At 38.4% G+C, this 20,178-nt stretch overlaps 1 protein-coding gene across 1 annotated transcript in view; it reads right to left on the reverse strand.

The window, feature by feature from the left end:
• The window catches only part of ROBO1 (roundabout guidance receptor 1), a 453,969-nt gene that overhangs the window by 149,674 nt on the left and 284,117 nt on the right, over positions 1–20,178 (reverse strand). The window contains exon 3 of the mRNA XM_062206682.1: positions 16,280–16,437. Coding sequence (XP_062062666.1) covers positions 16,280–16,437 — 158 coding nt within the window. The remainder of the gene's footprint in view (positions 1–16,279; positions 16,438–20,178) is intronic.

Raw genomic sequence — 20,178 nt, forward strand, 5'->3', positions numbered from 1 at the left:
TAGGGTGCTTGAGTTAGTTTACATGGATTTATAAGGATTCTATAAGGAATTATGATGAGACGTTTTAGAAGACTGGACGAAAGTGGGCCTACAGGAGGAAGGTGTTTTGGTGCAGCTGTACAGCCCGCACTCGTGACGCCTGCATCTCGTATGGAGTTCAAGTCTCAGCTACTCTGCTTCCTATCCACCTTTCTGCTCATCACCTGGGAGGCAGGTGATGATGACCCAAACACTCAGATTTCTGTCACCCATCTGAGACCCAGCTGGAGTTCCTGGCTCCTGGCTTCAGCCTGGCCCAGCCCTGCCCGTTGTGGCTATTTGGAGAATGAATGGTGGATGGAAGAACTCTCTGTCACTCTGCCTTTCAAATATAAACCTACATATATACACAAAATCTTTTAAGTGAGCCTGCACACTATGCTAAAGCTATGTCATACACAGAGACTCATAAATTTGATGTACATTTATAAATTGATCCAAAACACGGGGCTGGCACTGTAGCACAGAGGGTTAAAGCCTGGCCTGCAGCGCTGGCATCCCACATGGGCACCAGTTCTAATCCCAGCTGCTCCATTTCCGATCCAGCTCTCTGCTGTGGCCTGGGAAAGCAGTAGAAGATGGCTCAGGTCCTTGGGCTCCTATACCCACAAGGGATACCCGGAAGAAGCTCCTGGCTTTGGATCACCTCAGCTCTGGCCATTGCAGCCATCTGGGGAGAGAACCAGTAGAGACTTTTCTCTCTACCTCTACCTCTCTTTGTAACTCTTTCAAATAAATTTTAAAAAATCATAAATTGATCAAAACAGAATACACTGTGGTTTTACAAGGGCTTGGGATATTTATCCACTAATTATTTAATTCAAAAGGGTTGTTTTAATTACTGTGTCTAGGTATCTCTGATCTCTCACCTCGCCAAGTTACTAATATCAGTGGAGAATGAACATTAACTGAAATTCAGGACAGAAATACTAAGAGCCCATGAGAGTATTTTAGGCATGGAAAGCCAAGACACTCTGGGGGAAAAAAAAAGAAGAAAACCTAAATGAAAGATCTCTGCGAGTGAGATCCCAGTGGAAAGAAAGGGGCCATCAAAGAAGGAGGTACCTTTCTCTGAAGGGACGAGAGAACTTCCACTTTGACTATGACCCTGTCGGAATAAGGTTGAAGTCGGCGAACTCTAAAGGCTTCCATAGCCTTGGTAACTCATGACTAGAGCCTAGGGAGATTACTGATGCCATAAACAAGAGTGTCAAATTGTTAAGTCAGCAAGAGGAGTCACTGTGTACTTACATCTCATGTGGAATCTGACCTTAATGTGTTGTCCAATGTGAAGTAATGCTATAACTAGTACTGAAACAGTATTTTACACTTTGTGTTTCTGTGTGGGTGCAAACTGATAAAATCTTTACTTAGTATATACTGAATCAATCTTCTGTATATAAAGATAATTGTTTTTGTTTTTGTTTTGACAGGCAGAATGGATAGTGTGAGAGAGAGACAGAGAGGAAGGTCTTCCTTTTTGCCATTGGTTCACCCTCCAATGGCCGCTGCGGCCGGCGCATCTCGCTGATCCAAAGCCAGGAGCCAGGTGCTTCTCCTGGTCTCCCATGCAGGTGCAGGACCCAAGCACTTGGGCCATCCTCCACTGCCTTCCCGGGCCATAGCAGAGAGCTGGCCTGGAAGAGGGGCAACCGGGATAGAGTCCGGCGCCCCAACCGGGCTAGAACCCTTTGTGCCGGCGCCGCAAGGCGGAGGATTAGCCTGTTAAACCACGGCGCCAGCAAACAACTTGGTTTTAAATTGGAAATTGCATAGAAAATTAATCAATTTTTAAAAAATATCATGTAAGATCTCTGTCCTTAATGTGCTGTACATTGTGATTTAATGCTATAACTAGTATTCCAACAGTATTTTTCACTTTGTGTTGCTATGTGAGTGCAAACTGTTGAAATCTTTACTTAATATATACTAAACTGATCTTCTGTATATAAAGAGAATTGAAAATAAATCTTGATGTGAATGGAAGGGGAGAGGGAGTGGAAAAGGGGAGGGTTGCGGGTAGGAGGGAAGTTATGGGGGGGGGGGAGCCATTGTAATCCATAAGCTGTACTTTGGAAATTTATAATCATTAAATAAAAGTTTAAAAAAAAGAAGAAATACTAGGCCGGTGCCGCGGCTCAATAGGCTAATCCTCCACCTTGCGGCGCCGGCACCCTGGGTTCTAGTCCCAGTCGGGGCACCGATCCTGTCCCAGTTGCCCCTCTTCCAGGCCAGCTCTCTGCTGTGGCCAGGGAGTGCAGTGGAGGATGGCCCAAATCCTTGGGCCCTGTACCCCATGGGAGACCAGGAGAAGCACCTGGCTCCTGCCATCGGATCAGCATGGTGCACCGGCCGCAGCGCGCTTACCGCGGCGGCCATTGGAGGGTGAACCAATGGCAAAAAGGAAGACCTTTCTCTCTCTCTCTCTCTCTCACTGTCCACTCTGCCTGTCAAAAAAAAAATAAAAAAAGAAAGAAAGAAAAAAAAGAAATACTGAAAGTAACACTTTATAATGAGGTTGTAATCAACATTTCTTAAAATACTTTTAGTTACTGTGGTTTGAATCTCATAATGGTCCTAACAAATAGGGAAGGGATATATTATCTTAGTATTTTCAATAATTGAAAGACTGGATCAAGGCATAGTTGCTAGTGCAACTGCAAAAATGAGCTTTAGCCATAACAGACCTTTCCCAAGAATGTCATAAATTAAACTTAACGCTAAATTTCCTGTGATTTATTTTTATTTTTGGAATGAGATTGTGAGATAACCTTAGATATTCAATCACTTAAGATGAATTCAGATGAGTTGTTAGCAACATACAGGAAGCTCAGAATAATGAATCAAATCCACACAAGGCCATGTTTGTACTCAATGGATAAATAAGCAGAGAAAGTTGTTAAGCCCTATACATTCAAAATCCCATTTTTAATAATAGTAGCAAAACAGGAAATACTGAGTCTAGGGTACAAAACAAATGGAGAGACTATAAGAAATGAATCCAGTAAAACACTCTACTTGTGGATTTTTTTGTTAAGCTATATCACCAAGCACTTTTAAGTATCTTTCAGATGGGTTGCTTAGATCTGGTTTATCATGGGAAATGTCAGAAAAGGAGAAACTCTGGTTGTGAGGGATGGCTTTTACTCCTGACTCAACATCAGTCCATTATGTGAAAAGATAAGTCCATGTTCTTGGCTTCCCTTTTAATCCAAATAATCCAGGATCTTGCCTACTGATAGAATCTCAGGTCAACTCTAAAATTCTGTGATATCTGCAAGTCTCACTTACAGCAATTTACTCACATCATTAACCTGTGCAGTATCTCCCACTCCTAAACCAATGCAAAACCAAGCTTTAGAAAAAAGAAATAGTGTGGATATCTGCTTTCCATCTGGAAAGGATAATTAACAAAGGAACATATAAATGCATGTGGAAATAAAATTAACAAAAGTAAATATATTCACAGCAGCTACTTTTCAGGTATAGATGTGTTAGAAGACATTTCTGGCTTGTATTTCACTTATTTAGCATTTTATCAAGAAATATGTATTGAGTGGGCCGGCGCCGCGGCTCACTAGGCTAATCCTCCGCCTTGCGGCGCCGGCACCCTGGGTTCTAGTCCCGGTCGGGGCACCGATCCTGTCCCGGTTGCCCCTCTTCCAGGCCAGCTCTCTGCTGTGGCCAGGGAGTGCAGTGGAGGATGGCCCAAGTGCTTGGGCCCTGCACCCCATGGGAGACCAGGAGAAGCACCTGGCTCCTGCCATCAGATCAGCGCGGTGCGCCGGCCGCAGCGCGCCTACCGCGGCGGCCATTGGAGGGTGAACCAACGGCAAAAGGAAGACCTTTCTCTCTCTCTCTCTCTCTCACTGTCCACTCTGCCTGTCAAAAAAAAAAAAAAAAAAAAAAAGAAATATGTATTGAGCTCCTACTATAAAAAGGAAAACAGTTGGCCTCTCATGTGTCATTCACTCAAATGTATATTAGGTAAACAATGTATAAAACACAATTTACAACAAATTATAAGAGAAATATTTGGTAAAGGGAAAAGAAACAGATAACAGGAAGAAATGTGGTGTGGGAATGTACAGTGTGTTTTACAGAAGGTGCTTCTAAAACAAGTAGCCTTTAGGTTGAAACCTGAAAAATGAATTAAACAAAGAGTGTGTAGAGATCAGAACCCTGCAAGCAGATAGAATAGCACATGTAAAGACTCTTAAAAATACTGTCATACTTTCCATATCCAAGCTTTTAAATGCACATCTAACATGTGAATAATGAAAAGCTAAAAAAAAAGTTCATTGCAGGGGCTGGTGCCAAGGTGTAGCCGGTAAAGCCACAGCCTGCAGTGCAGGCATCCCATGTGGGTGCCGGTTCAAGTCTTGTCTGCTCCACTTCCAACTCAGCTCTATGCTATGGCCTGGGAAAGCAGTAGAAGATGTTCCAAGTCCTTGGGCCCCTGAACCCGTGTAGGAGACCCAGAGGAAGCTCCTGCCTTCAGATGGATGAAGCACCAACTATAGGGGCCATCTAGGGAGTGAACCAGTGGATGTTAGACCTCCCTCCCTCTTCCTCTTTCTCTCTCTCTACCTCTCCCTGCCTCCCTCCCTCCCTTTCTCTCTCTCTCTCTCTCTCTCTCTCTCTTTCTCTCTCTCTCTCTGCTATCTGTCTGTAACTCTGGCTTTCAAATAAATAATTTTTTTTGACAGGCAGAGTGGACAGTGAGAGAGAGAGAGAGACAGAGAGAAAGATCTTCCTTTACCATTGGTTCACCCTTCAATGGCCGCTGCAGCCGGCGTGCTGCGGCCTGCACACTGCGCTGATCCAAAGCCGGGAGCCAGGTGCTTCTCCTGGTCTCCCATACGGGTGCAGGGCCCAAGCACTTGGGCCATCCTCCACTGCACTCCGGGCCACAGCAGAGAGCTGGACAGGAAGAGGGGCAACCGGGACAGAATCCGGCGCCCCGACCGGGACTAGAACCCAGGGTGCCGGCGCCGCAAGGTGGAGGATTGGCCTATTGAGCCGCGGCGCCGGCCAATAAATAAATCTTTAAAAGTTCATTGGAATTATGTTTATAATTGTATTGTGTTCTAAACTAATTTATATGTGAGAACTGATAATCCCTTAGTTTATCATAATCCTTTAAGAAGAGTGCTCTGGCTTCAGAAATAGCTCTAAAATGCTTGGCTTTCTTTTTTTTCTAGTTTCAGTGTTCAAACATGATGAGCATAAGTGTTAATTATTTAAATAGATTAATAAGTTTGTGGGAAGGTTCAGGGTGTTCCTCAGGAAAATTAACCAGTCTTTCGCAATCAGCGTTTCTCATCTGAATCACAGAATTTCTCAATTCCCCTAAGGACAATATAGAATACGAACTGTCCTAGATGTGTGGGAGAAAAGCTGGTTCATTTCATACAGTGGATGCCTTAGGGAATTAGAACTTAATTCTCTTGTGGAATCCCTAGTTGAGTACTGCATTACACAATAAAGGCATACAAAGTATTTGAATCGGTTTCTTAATTTCAGTATTAAATACCTGACTTACTCATAATGTTCACTTAAACTAAATATTCATGGTGATTCTGTGGAAACTGGAAATTCTCTCACACTTGCAAATCAGATAGAGACAGAAATCTAGGCAGTGGAGACAAAGTGTTGGTCTCTTTTCATATATCATACAATCTTCTTGCTTAATTGTGAAAACTGGAACAGATATGGCACATCAACTTTCTCAAATTCCTTTTCCAGCACATTTTTGATAACTGAATATATGCAGAGTTCAGAAATAAATACTAACAACAATGATATACAGAAAACCCGCCATTAAAATATATAGATTGTATCACCATTTACAATGACATTCAACATGTATTTTCTCATTGGGGTTCCATGATGACATTGTGAACTAACATAGGTGTTAGACAATTCATTACACAGACGGAATCAATGAAATTTATAGAGAGCAAACATCTTACATAAGATCATGCATTTAACACATGTTGAAATCTATGGTCTTATAATGCCATAGCCTACATTTTTGTCTACTAATCCAGCATTTCAGTTATTAAATTTGACAAGTAAATAGTTTAGGATATAAATTTTTAACATATTTCTTCAATCCTGTTACTGATATAATGGAACTATATTTATTTAACTTACATTTAAACCATGAATAAACATTTATTTTAAAAATAAAACACATAATGTGCATTGACTCTTTATGTAAAATGGACAGGAAAAAACTCTATTTTTAGCTTTCTACCCCAGTTTCCGTTGACCTTCACACAACAGAACTACCTATTTACTTTGCAGAAGCACAAATTTAACTTCTCAGGGAAAGGGGGCTCTATGACATCAGCTGCATTAAGTATGTTGATTTCCTCTAGGGGAGAAGAGGAGGAAAGGAAGCAACAGACATTGAACAATGAAAAAATTGGAAGACCAGACGAAAGCACTAATCGAAGGAAGGGAGGAGGAGCAGATGGCTTAGGAAGGAGACATGTGGGAATTGGGGGGAAAGGAAGCAATTGGCAAGGAGTGGGCTGAATGCCAAATTTGTGAAGGATCTGGAAGGCACTGGGGATTTGGATGGGATGTGAGTCAGCTGCTTTTTACCAAAATATCACACCAACAAGGGAAATCAAAGAAACCTACAAAGACAGACAGGAAACAGAAAAGGATTCGAAAAAGAACTGATGACATACCCCATCTGAACAATTCCAACTCTTCAGCATGGGAATGAGAAGCGCTGAATAATTTTTTAATGCATTTATCAATTTTTCTCCTAACTTCATTGCTGATTTTAAACCTTTAATATACTTATGAGAGCGATGATACAGAATTATTTTCAACAATTCTTGACTCACCTTGTGTAATTGTGATTTGTTAATCATTATCATTCATACTACAAGACTACTCATTTAAACCACACAAGATTAGGGTGACCCACTATCCTTGTTTTTGCAGCACTGAGGGGTTTCCTGGGACTAGAATTTACAGCACTTATTCCAGGAGAGATCTGGGAAAACCAAGATGGTTAATGATTCTATCTGTGGCAAATACCTTGAAAAAAGGCCACTAAATATGCTTGTTCATTGTGGCGAAACACACTGATGATGGGAAATTACTTCCACATTTTTCAAATAATGGGTAAGTTCTTAACTCAGTTCTATGATAAATGGTTGAAATTGACAAAAATTGATTTATGTTTGGATTATGATGGAAATAAATAACTTAGAAGAAAATTATCAAGTAAAAAAATTATAAGACATACAGAATACTTGTGAAATGTTACTTTGAGGACAGGTAGGCGACAAATTTAAAGAAAATTCAAGGCACAACTTATCAAAGACTAACATAAGTCTTTCAAAACTGTTTATGTCATAAAGCCTCACACTGGCTAAGAATTTTAAACATGAAAAGATGAATATCTTTTAGGATCTCTTGTTTAAATATTAAAGTGAAACAATTCAGGATAAATGACAGGAAGGATATTAAGAGGAAAACAATTCTGGAATTTCAGAATTGATTCTAAGCAGAGCTTGCTATTTGCATTGTGTTGTTAATATGTAGTTTTCACTACATTTTATCTTGCTATACAAAATTACTAAAGCATTACATTGATAATATTTTTCTCAACCCAATTTAGTATCTTCATATAATTTCTCATAACTGCTTAATTTTTTTCAGCAATAAATTTTGAAATGTTTATGGCTGATGATATTAGGACCTGGCTAAACCACAACTTATACTGTTAACTATAAGGCACATTTGGTTGAATCTGATTCACAATATCCTTTCTAATATACATCCTCCTTATTCAAAGTACCAATAGCAAACAGTTAATTATCATCTTTACATAATCTCTAACCTTGGTAAGATTCTAGACTTCAGAGTAAATGATTTTCATTTATTTGACTATTATATTCAGTTGGACTTCAACATTCCTGTGTCATTTCTGTGCAACTATTAAGCTTTTTTATAGATCTTTGTTATTTTATAGATTTCATTACTATACATCATATGAACTAAACTTGACTATAGCAAGCCCAGTTTCAAGATCACCATTACCTTCATTCTGTGAAATAACCTCTCTAGATCCCTGCAATTTTAAGATAGCTTCTCATACTAGAAACAAAGAGATATTGTCATCTGGGTTGCAATCTGCATTGATAACATATCAAAATCCTTATATATTAGGCAAAACCTATGGAATCCTATGGAAAATGTTATAAGTGAACAAAAGGCACACCAGTCAATCTGAAAATGGCTAGTGCATTAGTGAAAATTTCACTATTTATCTGAAAGAATTATTGTGAAAATTAAAAGTGTCAATATACATAAATTGCTTACTGTTGTCATTATTTTCTTTTTCTTCTTCCCATGGAAACTGAATTGACAGGTATAAATGTGCCCTAATGGAAAGACAATCACTTATTCATTGAGTTTTCAAGTGGATAAAGTGATGTACCATAAAACATCTGATACACAGGAAGTTCTGAATCTACGATAGCTATTGTGATTACTATATTAGCTTCACAATACTACAACAAAGTACCTAAGCTAATTAACTTATACAGGGGAAAGGTATATTTAGCTCAGTTTTGAAAGTTCAAGGGCATGGTACCTTCCAAGCTCAGTTCTTGTAAAAATCACTTGGCAAATAGTAGATGACAATGGTGGGAACAAGTAGTCACATCTCAAACAGTAGCAGAGAGAAAGAGGACAATCGAGCCAAGCTTTCTCCTTTTGTAACAGCAGGCCCCGAATTACCTAAAGACCTCTCAATAAGTCCAAACTCACAGAGGTTCCACCACCTGCTAATAGTGTCACTCAGGACTAAGCCTCCACTACCCACAAGGACACACATTGTATTCAAAGCACAATTACTACTATACTTTAATAAATTCTTGGTGTGCCTACAACGACCACATTTGTTTGAAAAATTTTACACATTTACACATTTGTTTGAAAAATGTTCACAAGAAAAAAATGTAGTTGTTTTAAAAATCATTTTCATGATAGACTTAAGCAGAATGGCTGAATACATAGCCTTTCATGCTAACTTGCAACATTTAATAAGCACTTATCTCATATTTATTATCTGTCAGGTATTGATACTTTGCAATTGTACTTGTAAATATTCATTAATCAGTTTAAAACGTTAATTCCTAGTTTTCAATGATTAGATCTCATATGCAAACACATATAAATATCATTGTGTTTCATTAATACAATGGTATCACTGTGTTTCTCTCTTATCATGTTAAGGAAAATCATATAGAGTTGTCCGGTAGTATCCCTGGGGGTTGGTTCCAGGACTCTGCAGATAGCAAAATCCATGGATCTTCAACTCCCTTATAAAATGATGGAGCTTTTGCATGTAACCTGTAAATATCCCCTCCATGTACTTGAAATCTTTCCTAGATTACTCATCAAACCTAAAACAATATAAATGTTGTATAAATAACTATTATATTGTATTGCTTAGGGAATAATGATAAGGACAAAAAGTATGCGCATGACAAATGCAAATATTTTTCTGAAAATTTTTTATCTGTGGTTCGTTGAATCCATAGGTATGAATCTCACAGATATGGAGAGATGAATCTAGTTGCTCCTGTTTCATTAATTATCACCTAGGTAATACTGGATATTTTCATAGTTTAGCCTATGAAAATATTTCTCCTTATAATAATCAATTGACTCTTAGTTTAATCTATCCTCCATTAAAAACTGGCTATTTCCTTCTACTTCCACACATGCAATTGAGGTAGCTACCTCCAGGAAGATGTTCATTTCATAGACTCAATTTGAAATAGAGGAAAATGATGCCTAGGACATTGAATGACTGTGTGGGACTCACAAAAACTGCTGATTTTTCCACAGATGACAAAGTAATCCATGGGGTGGACATTAGGCCTGGTGTTTAAGGTGTGCATGTCCCATATCAGAATGCCTGGCTTCACTCCTGACTCCAGCTTCCTACTAAACCCTGGGAGGTGGCTATAAATTGCTGAAGTAACGGGGCTCCTGTGACTCACATGGGAAACCTGGAGTGAGTCCCTGGTTCCTGGCTTCAGCTCTGGCCAGCCCTGGATGCTGCAGGCATTCAGGGAGTGAACCAGCAGATGAGAATCTACTTCCACCCTGCCTGTCTCTGTCTCTCTGCCTCTCAAACAAATACATTTAATGTTATTTTAGAAATCATCCAAGCCAACAAATATAAAATAATAAACTTTCAAATAAACTTAATAGCTTATCACAATGTTTTGGTATCGGTAACTTTTCCTTTCTCTTTGCTAAGGACTATTCACTCCATTGAGAAATCTGCTTTTATTCAACTTAATCTTGCAACTGACAACCTTTATGAATAATTAAGGCCTTTTAAGATTCAGGTAAACATTTTGAGGTGTCCATTAAACTGTTTAGCTTCTTCTTTATTCAATTTCAAGTTTTAAATTAAACCTGAAATTAGTTTTTCAATATTTGGTGTTAGTTTTTGTCTCAGAGCTAACCTTCTCCTTTTCTACCCTTAGAACTTAAATACAATATTTCCAAAATTTAGAAATAAAAGAAATGTATCAATTTGTAAAGTATATCTGATTGCTGCTGTACATCAAAGGACTCTTGAAGTTCCCTCATCCATCTCCATGAGAAAATTTCATTTGTTACTGATGGTTATTACTAAGTATCAAACTCATGAAGTAATGCAATGTAATCCAGTTTTCCAGTTAAACTACTTCTATTTCTAACTCTAAATATAAAAAAGTCTGAAAAAAAAAGAATACTAGACACAAACATTATCTACCACCCTTTTTAAATTAATCTGAGAAAAACATGTCTAAAGAGTTCTAAACGATTATCTTGTAGGAGAATAAGAAAATGTTATTTATATATTCATGGCTTATAATCATCAGAGATCTAAACTTTGGCTCAGAATCCAGGTCAGTGTAAAAAGAAACGACGTAAGGATACCAAAAAATACAGGTGCAGCTACAATTCAATTACATATTTCCCTGTTTTATAGGGTGTGTCTTTGTTCTCACAGCTGGGAGAGGTGTACTTTAAATTTCCAACAAAGAAAGTCACCACATTAAAGAACTCTAGAAACTCCTATAACCAAAACTGTAGCAATAACCATGCAATCTTCAAGCGCCTTTCATAAACATATTATGTGCTTTAATCTCCTGTTCATCTGTACTCAACACATTTGGCAAAGTACATTAACAATACAAGTGAAAACAATCATTTGAATACAAAGCTTAGGAAAGAAGAATCACATAAAAACTTTAATAACCAACATTTCTTAAGAATTTAGTTTTAGATTGTGGAAGAAAGCACTGGAAATTATGTCATGTATTCTGCGTATGTTCTAAGTTTTTATTTTAATTACTCAATTTTAGTATTGCCTCAAGGAGGAAAATAAAACAAAAACAATTATGATCTAAACAAGAACAGAGATTTTGAACCCAAACTGCTGATTTTTAATCTATTCATTTCCTCGGATGTATAAATGTTTTTTACCTCTAGCATTGCATCAGTTCAACAATCATAATTTATACAAAACACACAGATGGTCTGAGAAACAGTAATAGTTTCAGATGTTACAACTTCCAGCATATGGAACACTATCGTGGGCCATCATTTTGGCAGCATTTAAATGATTTTAAAATTATTTATACATGAACATCTTGGCATAATTTCATGGTCATAAATTATTACAACTCTAAGTTGTTTGATTCCTGATTGGAGATGGTTCGAGTATAGACCCTAAGCTACTGATAGGCAATGGGTGGAGGGGGGGATACTGATGCTCTTTAAATAAAGGATACACATCCTGCTACATCCCAAAAATACATGAAGATTCTATAATAAATTGAACATTTTGATATAAGCCAGAAAATGTCCTCCAATTCAATATATGACACAGTAATAAGTTTCAAGGATTTTTTAAATCCAATTTTTCTATAGCAGTTTTAAGGTTTGAATGTCACAAAAAATTGACACACACACACACACACAAACACACACAGGCAATTGCACAAAGCATAACCTTAAAATTAACGAACACCTTTCAAAATGTGCAACTACCATCACCTTTATTATTTTATCTACTATATGAGGTACAACAAGAACAGAGTCATCTATACACTGCGTCGAGCTGCAATCTTTCCAATCTGTTGTGAACAGATTCAGGGAGGTTTTAATTGCCAGAACTCCCATGAAATGCCCCTTGTGAGGGTCATCTATGGTTGATCACCAATCAGTTGAGTCCAGTGGCCCAATCTCGATCCCCACATCACTTGATCCGTTGGCTGCAATCCACTAATCACTGCCATCTCCTTAAAACACTGTCTTGACTTCAATGCCCTTTTGGTTTTGCTCCTTTCTCTTTCTCTGCTTCCTTACAAGGTTCTACTGTGCTTTCTATCTCTTCTCCCTGTGCTCTAATCTCTAGCTCTCTTTCCTTTCTACATACATCTACTCCCTTGGTCAGCTAAGCCTGCGTTTAAACAACCTATGCACATCAACGAATCCCATATTTACAGGCTATGTTGTGCCGTGATAAGAAATTTTCAGTGTCATCAAAAAAGGACAGCTTTATCATTTGGGGCAGATATGATATTCAAGCTAACAGTTATGATGTATTTGAGGGCCTGGATTTGATTCCCAGCTTTGGCTTTTGACTCCAGCTTCTCACTAACACAGAACCTGGGAGGCAGTAGTGGTGGCTCAAGTAATTAGGCCCCTGTCACTCAGATGAGAAAGCAAGATTGAGTTTCCAGATCCTAAGTTCTGCCCTGGCCTAGCCCCAGCCTTTGCAAGCATTTGGGCAGTGAACAAATGAATGCGATCAGACTCTCCCTCTCTCTCTCCCTCTCTCCCTCTCTCTCTCTCTCTCTCTCTCTCTGTGCCTCTCAAATTAAAAAAGTAAAGGCAAAAGATGTATCACTTATCCATTGTACATATCAATCACAGAAAGACAGAAGTCTGGGAAAGTCTGCTGCATAGAATTCCCAGGCTCGGGCCATCAGGATGTCCTCCATGCTGTAGCTGCCCTGCTTAGAACCTGTGACTTCTGCAGTTGTAGTCTGTACTCCAGAGAGAGCTGGAGTAATGAAATTTCATTTCTGTGCTTTCCACTCACAATCTCTGAAGTTTAATCAGTCAGACAGATCTGCCTGAAGCAATGAAGCAGGAAAGCAAGTCCTTGCTCTATGCGATGGGAGGGCTCCACAGCGACAAGGACTTGCGTGTCTACCACAACTGAATTTTTCCTCTAGCCTCAACCTCAACTAGGAATTTCTGACTCATATGTCCAACTGCCTATTTGACATTTATATCTAATAAGTATTTACAAACTACCATGTCTGAAACCAAGCTCCTGATATAAAAGGACATCAAAATGTTCATGGAAACATGGAATTAAATAAGTTTTAGTGCACTTTTGTAATTCATAACATATATTTCTCATAAGCTTTTGAAAGATACTTTGTATGAATTTCATGCTTGTTTTGTGCCAAAATAAATTTTACCCTTTACTTCCATTTAGCATAAATCTTGGGGAGTATCCTTGTACTTCCCACCCTAAATCTCCTAAAATCAGTGGCATCTCAGCTGACAACATCTCCACATTTTCATTAGTCAGGTCAATCAGTAAGGTAATCCTTGACTCCACCTTTTCTCACAAGCTATGTGCAATCTGTCAGCACATTCTGCTAACTGTTGCTTTACAGTATATCCAGAACCTAGTCACTTCTGACTTCCTCCACTTCTAACAGGCTAGTTCAAGCGCCCATTTCTTTCTTGCCTGGATTACTGCAAAAGATCTCCGATCTTCTGCCAATGCCACCCTTCAAAGTTTTCTCAAGACAACTGAGTCTTCTGCTGTGAGGTCTCGGCTCCTTCTTGTATAGTTAGAGGTCCTTTATAGTTAGGGGCTTTCTGCTCCCCAAAACTCTGGCTACACTATCTCCTATAAATCTCTCTTGGCTCACATTGTTAAAAAGACACTAATTCTTTGTTCTTCGAATGAAATGTTAGGTATGCTCCACATTAGGGTCTTTGAATTTACTATTCTGTCTGTCTAGATCACCTGTTTTCCATAGTTCATTCCTTTAAATTCTTCAGGGATGCAATCTCTGACAAGCTTGTTTAAAATTTCAGTCCCAACTGTACCCTAATGTTTCCCTCTACCTTTTCACTACTTTCGTTTTTTAAAAAATATTTATTTATTTATTTGAAAGTCAGAGTTACACAGAGTGAAAGCTAGGTAGAGAGACAGAGAGAGAGAGAGAAGTCTTCCATCTGCTGGTTCACTCCCCAACTGGTCCCAATGGATGGAGCTGTGTTGATCTGAAGCCAGGAGCCAGGAGCCTCCTCCAGGTCTCCCACGGGGGTACAGGGGCCCAAACACTTAGGCCATCTTCTACTGCCCTCCCAGGCAACAGCAGAGATCTGGATCGGAAGTGGAGCAGCTGGGACTGGAACCAATGCCCATATGGGATGCCAGCACTGCAGGCAGTGGCCTCACCCACTACGCCACAGCGCTGGCCCCATTTTGTTTTCTGTACGTCACACAGTACTTGATACTATGTATCCTACTTTTTTTTTTTTTTGCTTTGCTTGAATGTGCATTCATAGAATATAAACTACAGAAGGACACTCACTGTTTTTTGTTTAATGCTGCTTTCTGCAGGACTGAGAATTATTATAAGTTTGTGTTCAACACAAATAGGTAATCAGGAAAGACTTGAGGGAAATCAAGGATAATAACAATTTCAGTGCATTTGAATCATTAGGGTAGGAAAATGAGAATTATAGATAATGGACATTAAATTATCCAGACTAAGTTAAGGGCAAATAATATTATCTTGATAGTGCATAAACGCAAAAGAAATCTGTTATCACTAACAAGTGAAGCAATTATTGCCAGGCTCTATTCCCTTGTGCTTCTGACTTCATTTGCTAAAACCAATGTTTCCACATCGAGTTTGCTTTGCCACATGAGCTGGGTCAGCCTCAACCCAACCCCTAGAATTATCAAAATCCTTTGAGAAATTCATTTTGAGTTTGAAAAGTGCTAGATATTCTCTCAAGCTCCCTGACCTCTTACGTACTGCAGCCATCTTCGGCTTTCCTACTATTTAATTTTCATGTGAATCTGTTAACTCAGTGTTTATAAACAGTGTAGCATTTGTTAAGTTTAAGTGGTCTATGTCGTAACTTTGTTCTTTATCTTTAGCACCAAACTTCTCCTCATACATTCTTCAGGGGAAGGGGGCTTTAAATCTTGGCTCACGAGTTCCCAGGGGATGGGTATGAGTGCACACTACAGAAAGGACAACATAAAGGGGAATATTGTACAATACTGTGCAATCGCAGAATCAACGAGATCTTCGTGACTGAGGTGCTTTAGCAAAAACCTCAAAAGACAGAACAAGCGAGCAAGTCACATGGAATTCCTGCTGGCAAGAGCAAAATGCTTCGTAACTTAACACTACAGATCACGTAATTGTCTACTTAGATCAGAGCTGGAATTTTGAGATCCAATAATCTAGTCATACAATGAGATACATTTATCACTACCCATCATTCAAAATGAGACTTCAGAAACAATTTCAAACTCTGGGACGGACAAGCAATTCACAAAGGGGAGACATAAAAAACACTGGAGTGACTTAGCAGGCCTTCTGGAAACATACTAGATAACCAATGTATCTTTAATAAACAATTTTTATTGTAACATATGGGATAGTTATGAGTGTCAAGTTAATCATACATAAAAGTGTTAACTTTAAGGCATTAAAATCCTAAGTATAGGGTGTCTGAGTGTTTTTTGTTGTTGTTGTTGTTTTGTGTGTGTGTGTGTGTGTGTATGTGTCTGGGTGTTTTACTGAGCTGCAAATACCATGCATTTCTCCACTTATTTTCATGTCAACACAGGGCCAAGTGAAAATATATTTATTTTAAAGGAAGAGCTGAAATGGGTGCCAATTCAAACCTTCATTTAATGAAGAATGGGATGGGAGAGGGAGTAGGAGATGGGATGGTTTGCAGGTGGAAAGGTGGTTATGGGGGGAAAAACCGCTATAATCCAAAAGTTGTACTTTCGAAATTTATATTTATTAAATAAAAGTTTTGAAAAAAAGAAATCTACTTCATCTTCCTGTTTTTCTCTGGTGAAGATGCGTAGTTTAGACCCTCAGGTATTCCCACTGTTGGACTCAATACTCACAGTTATCCGTTCATCCTTGTCATCCAGGGGAATGCCGTCTTTCTTCCACGAGATGGTAGGTTCAGGATGGCCTCTTGGAGGTTGGCATTCCATTACTGCAGGCTCCCCTACTGCCACCATGACATCGGAAGGGTTTTGTCTGAAGTCATCCCGTAATACTGCAGGAACAAGAGTAAATCCTTAGACCCAACAAGATACATACATACCCAGTCCTTATCTCTGAACTTCAGAAAAAGAGACATTTATTATAATAAACCATTTAAGCAGCTACTGCACTACAGCTTTAAGAACATATATCAGCTTACAGACATTCACAATTTAATAAGGATTTGGCCTTGAGCATACACAGGAGGGATAATTTGATGTTCTTCTTAGACAACTGGGCAAGTCTGTGCTTAGTGCCCTCACAGTGAGTATTTGCTTTATTTTTAACTTGCATTTATTTTCTGCCTAATGTCCATAGCTTCCTTGTCCTTATGCTATTGAATATAACTGAATCATCTTAGTATTATATGACACATCATTATGATGCTTTCTGTAATTAAAAGAATTATGTAAGCATACAAACAAAAATATTACAGGAAAATAATTCCAAGCAACTATTTAAGAAATAATTTACAAACATTTAAAATTAACATGTAACACTCTATAATCATAATGTAGATATCTTCAATATTAAAAAACACTATGTATATTTGCAAAGTGATCACATTCAAAATCATTTTCTGTGTTTTTCTTTTGACATTGTCTAAATGTGGGTATCAGAAAATAACACTGATGACAACAGCATGCTTTTTTATATTATTATTAGTTGCTGGGAGTTGGGTGGTATCTATTATCTCATTTTATCCTTAAACCTATTCAAAATGAGAGTGATTCCTAACTATTTTTATATATTATTAACCTACATTTTAGAGAATAAAATTATCCATTATTATAGTCACAGCTGGATATTTATAATATTGATATCTACCATAACAATCATCCTTGTTCACTTTGTAACTAACAGAGTAAAATTTGGAAAATTAATCAAATATATATTCCCAAACAGTTCATATAGTAAAATTGTCCTCACTACCCTGATAACATCAAGGGTCCCTGAGCTATTTGGCATCACTTGTCTTATTTCACAATGCTTACTAGACATGTAATCTGGAACACATTACTTAATATCTATTTCCCCATAAAACAGCGATGGAGATGCATACTTCAGTACAAAGTCTAATAAACAGGTATTTCGCTCTACCCCCTTTTCCTTGATCCTATGTATAATAAAATATGGATCAGTTTAGTAACTTAATTTGAGGGTACTTAGAATGTTTATTAAGCTGTTGAGTGTGTAAAATGTGAAGTGCTAGACATTATTTATCTTTTAAGTGGTATTGTATTGAATCCCTTCTACTATGATGTTGTCCTGGAATGCATATCTCTCCATTCAAGTGGCATTTGGAAACGGGTGAAGTATTATAATGTTAAAAATTATTTAAAAATCACACAAATTTTGGTTTCAAATTTAGAGGTTCACCAAAACCTAGCTTTTCCTCATGCAATTCTTTACATTTTCTTCCTCTGTGACCAACTAAGTATATACATACATCTGCATAAACACTACACACATTCAAAATCCTGTTTTTCAATCTGCATATTGCGACAACCTGGGAATCCACATATTGTTAACACTTGGGAAATACTGTCTCAAAAACCATGCCTGCTTCCTTATGTTTGGAAAGTATAGCACAAGGAAAAAGAAATGGGGATATCTCACCAAACTGTTATAATTTTAACTTTAATCTATACAATATTAACAAAAATACATAGACACAAAGGTTAACCCTGTGGAATTGAAAATCCCAGCTAGTTCCCACATAATAAAAGAACAGAGTATGAAGACTTTCACTATTTTTAAGTTTATATTACTAGTTATTAAGAATGTACCACAAATAAAATGCAAAGCTTACAGATAAAGCAAACGAACTGATCTTTTTTTTTTCTTTTTTTTTTTTAACTTTTATTTAATGAATATAAATTTCCAGCTTATGGATTACAATGGCTTCCCCCCCCCCAATAACTTCCCTCCCACCCGCAACCCTCCCCCCTCCCGCTCCCTCTCCCCTTCCATTTGCATCAAGATTCATTTTCAATTCTCTTTATATACAGAAGATCAATTTAGTATAAACATTTCAACAGTTTGCACCCACATAGAAACACAAAGTGAAACATACTGTTTGAGTACTAGTTATAGCATTAAATCAAAATGTACAGCACACTAAGGACAGAGATCCCACATGAGGAGCAAGTGCACAGTGGCTCCTGTTGTTGACCCAACAAATTGACACTCTAGTTTATGGCGCCAGTAACCATCCTAGGCTGTCGTCATGAGTTGCCAAGGCTGTGGAAGCCTTCCAAGTTTGCCGACTCTGATCATATTTAGACAAGGTCATAAAAGACAGAGTGAGGATAGTAACCAATGATCCTAAGAGTGGCATTTACCAGGTTTGAACAATTATACAGCATTAAGTGGGGAAGAGGACCATCAGTACACACAGGTTGGGAGTAGAGCCATTGGTGGTAGAGTAGAGGTTATGATTACAAAGGAATGAGGCCCAAGTGCACTAGACAGGGCCTAGAAAAAGGGCAGAGTCATTATTAGAGGAGCTAAGAAAGGTGCTGTCTAAGCTACAATTAAGTTTTCTGATTGAGAGGCAAATAGAACCTGATAGAAGGGGCTTGATAATAATCTGGTGGGCTTTAGGCCTTGTAAATTCAGAGGCCCAGACCTATCTATCTCTTCACATGGGGTATATCCTAAGGGAGGTGTGAACCTCCTAGGGGAAGGCACTCTGTTGACTTTCATGACTTGGCTGGGCTGGGAGGAGAGCTGGCCAGGTAAAGGCAGGGGGCATCTCTAACAAGAAATTTAGAGTTCTGCCTGCAATGTTGCTGACCCTACTTGACCATCCCCTCAGCTGCAGTGGTCACTTTGGAAGTTGGGCTGAGTGAAGGGCTTTTCAGCTTAGAGCCAATAAGATCTGTGGCTCTGACCTGGGCATCCATCGACTCCAGGGCAGGTCCATTTCCAGTGAACCAACTCTTGGCAGAGCTGCCAGGGCTCTTCACAAGCTGACTTCTGCTGAAGCCCAGGCTTACCACATTGAAAGCCACTGCAGTGGACTGGCCTGTTGGGTCTCCTTGAGGGCAGATCACTGTACAGATCAGCCATTAATAGGCCTGCCACCCATTGCTTCTGATGCCGAGCTTTCTTTTCCTCCTGGTTTGTGTTAAAGCAGACCAGAGGATGCAAGTCAAGGGAGTGCCCGTTTCCCATCTCTAATCTTCGGTGGCCTGAACTACAAGTCTATAGTCACAGGCATATGTGATTTTTGCTGGATCATATTATTACCTTATGATAACACCTCTGAAAAGTTTTAACATCCTTGAAACATCCAAAAGAAAAATGTGTTCCAAATAAAAGTGAATAATTTGCACAATATTTTTATGTAGTAAGCTTAAAACCATCTAGGTAATAATATATCTTATTTACAAATTGAGATCACTTCCAAAACCAGTGAATAATAATATGCCTTACAAAAATATCGAAAGTATAAGTCAGATAAAGCGAAGATATTTTCCAATTTATTATGTTATTTGGGCTTTTACAGTATGTAATGAAAAGCTAACAAAATGTAATCCATTAAAGATTGCTGCTCAGATAATATTTATGTAATTATTTTTGCAGCTGTAGAACATAAAAGTCTAGTATTGCATATGACTGCAGGCAATCCTGCAGAAAATTATGAATTTAAAATACTTGTTCTCTCTTCTCTAAGAGCAATTTTTCTTCCTTATACTTATCCTGCATATTTCCTTTTGGGTAAAAACATCATGTGTCACATTATAAA

This window comes from Lepus europaeus, chromosome 2 (genome assembly GCF_033115175.1).
Source record: "Lepus europaeus isolate LE1 chromosome 2, mLepTim1.pri, whole genome shotgun sequence".
NCBI lineage: Eukaryota > Metazoa > Chordata > Mammalia > Lagomorpha > Leporidae > Lepus > Lepus europaeus.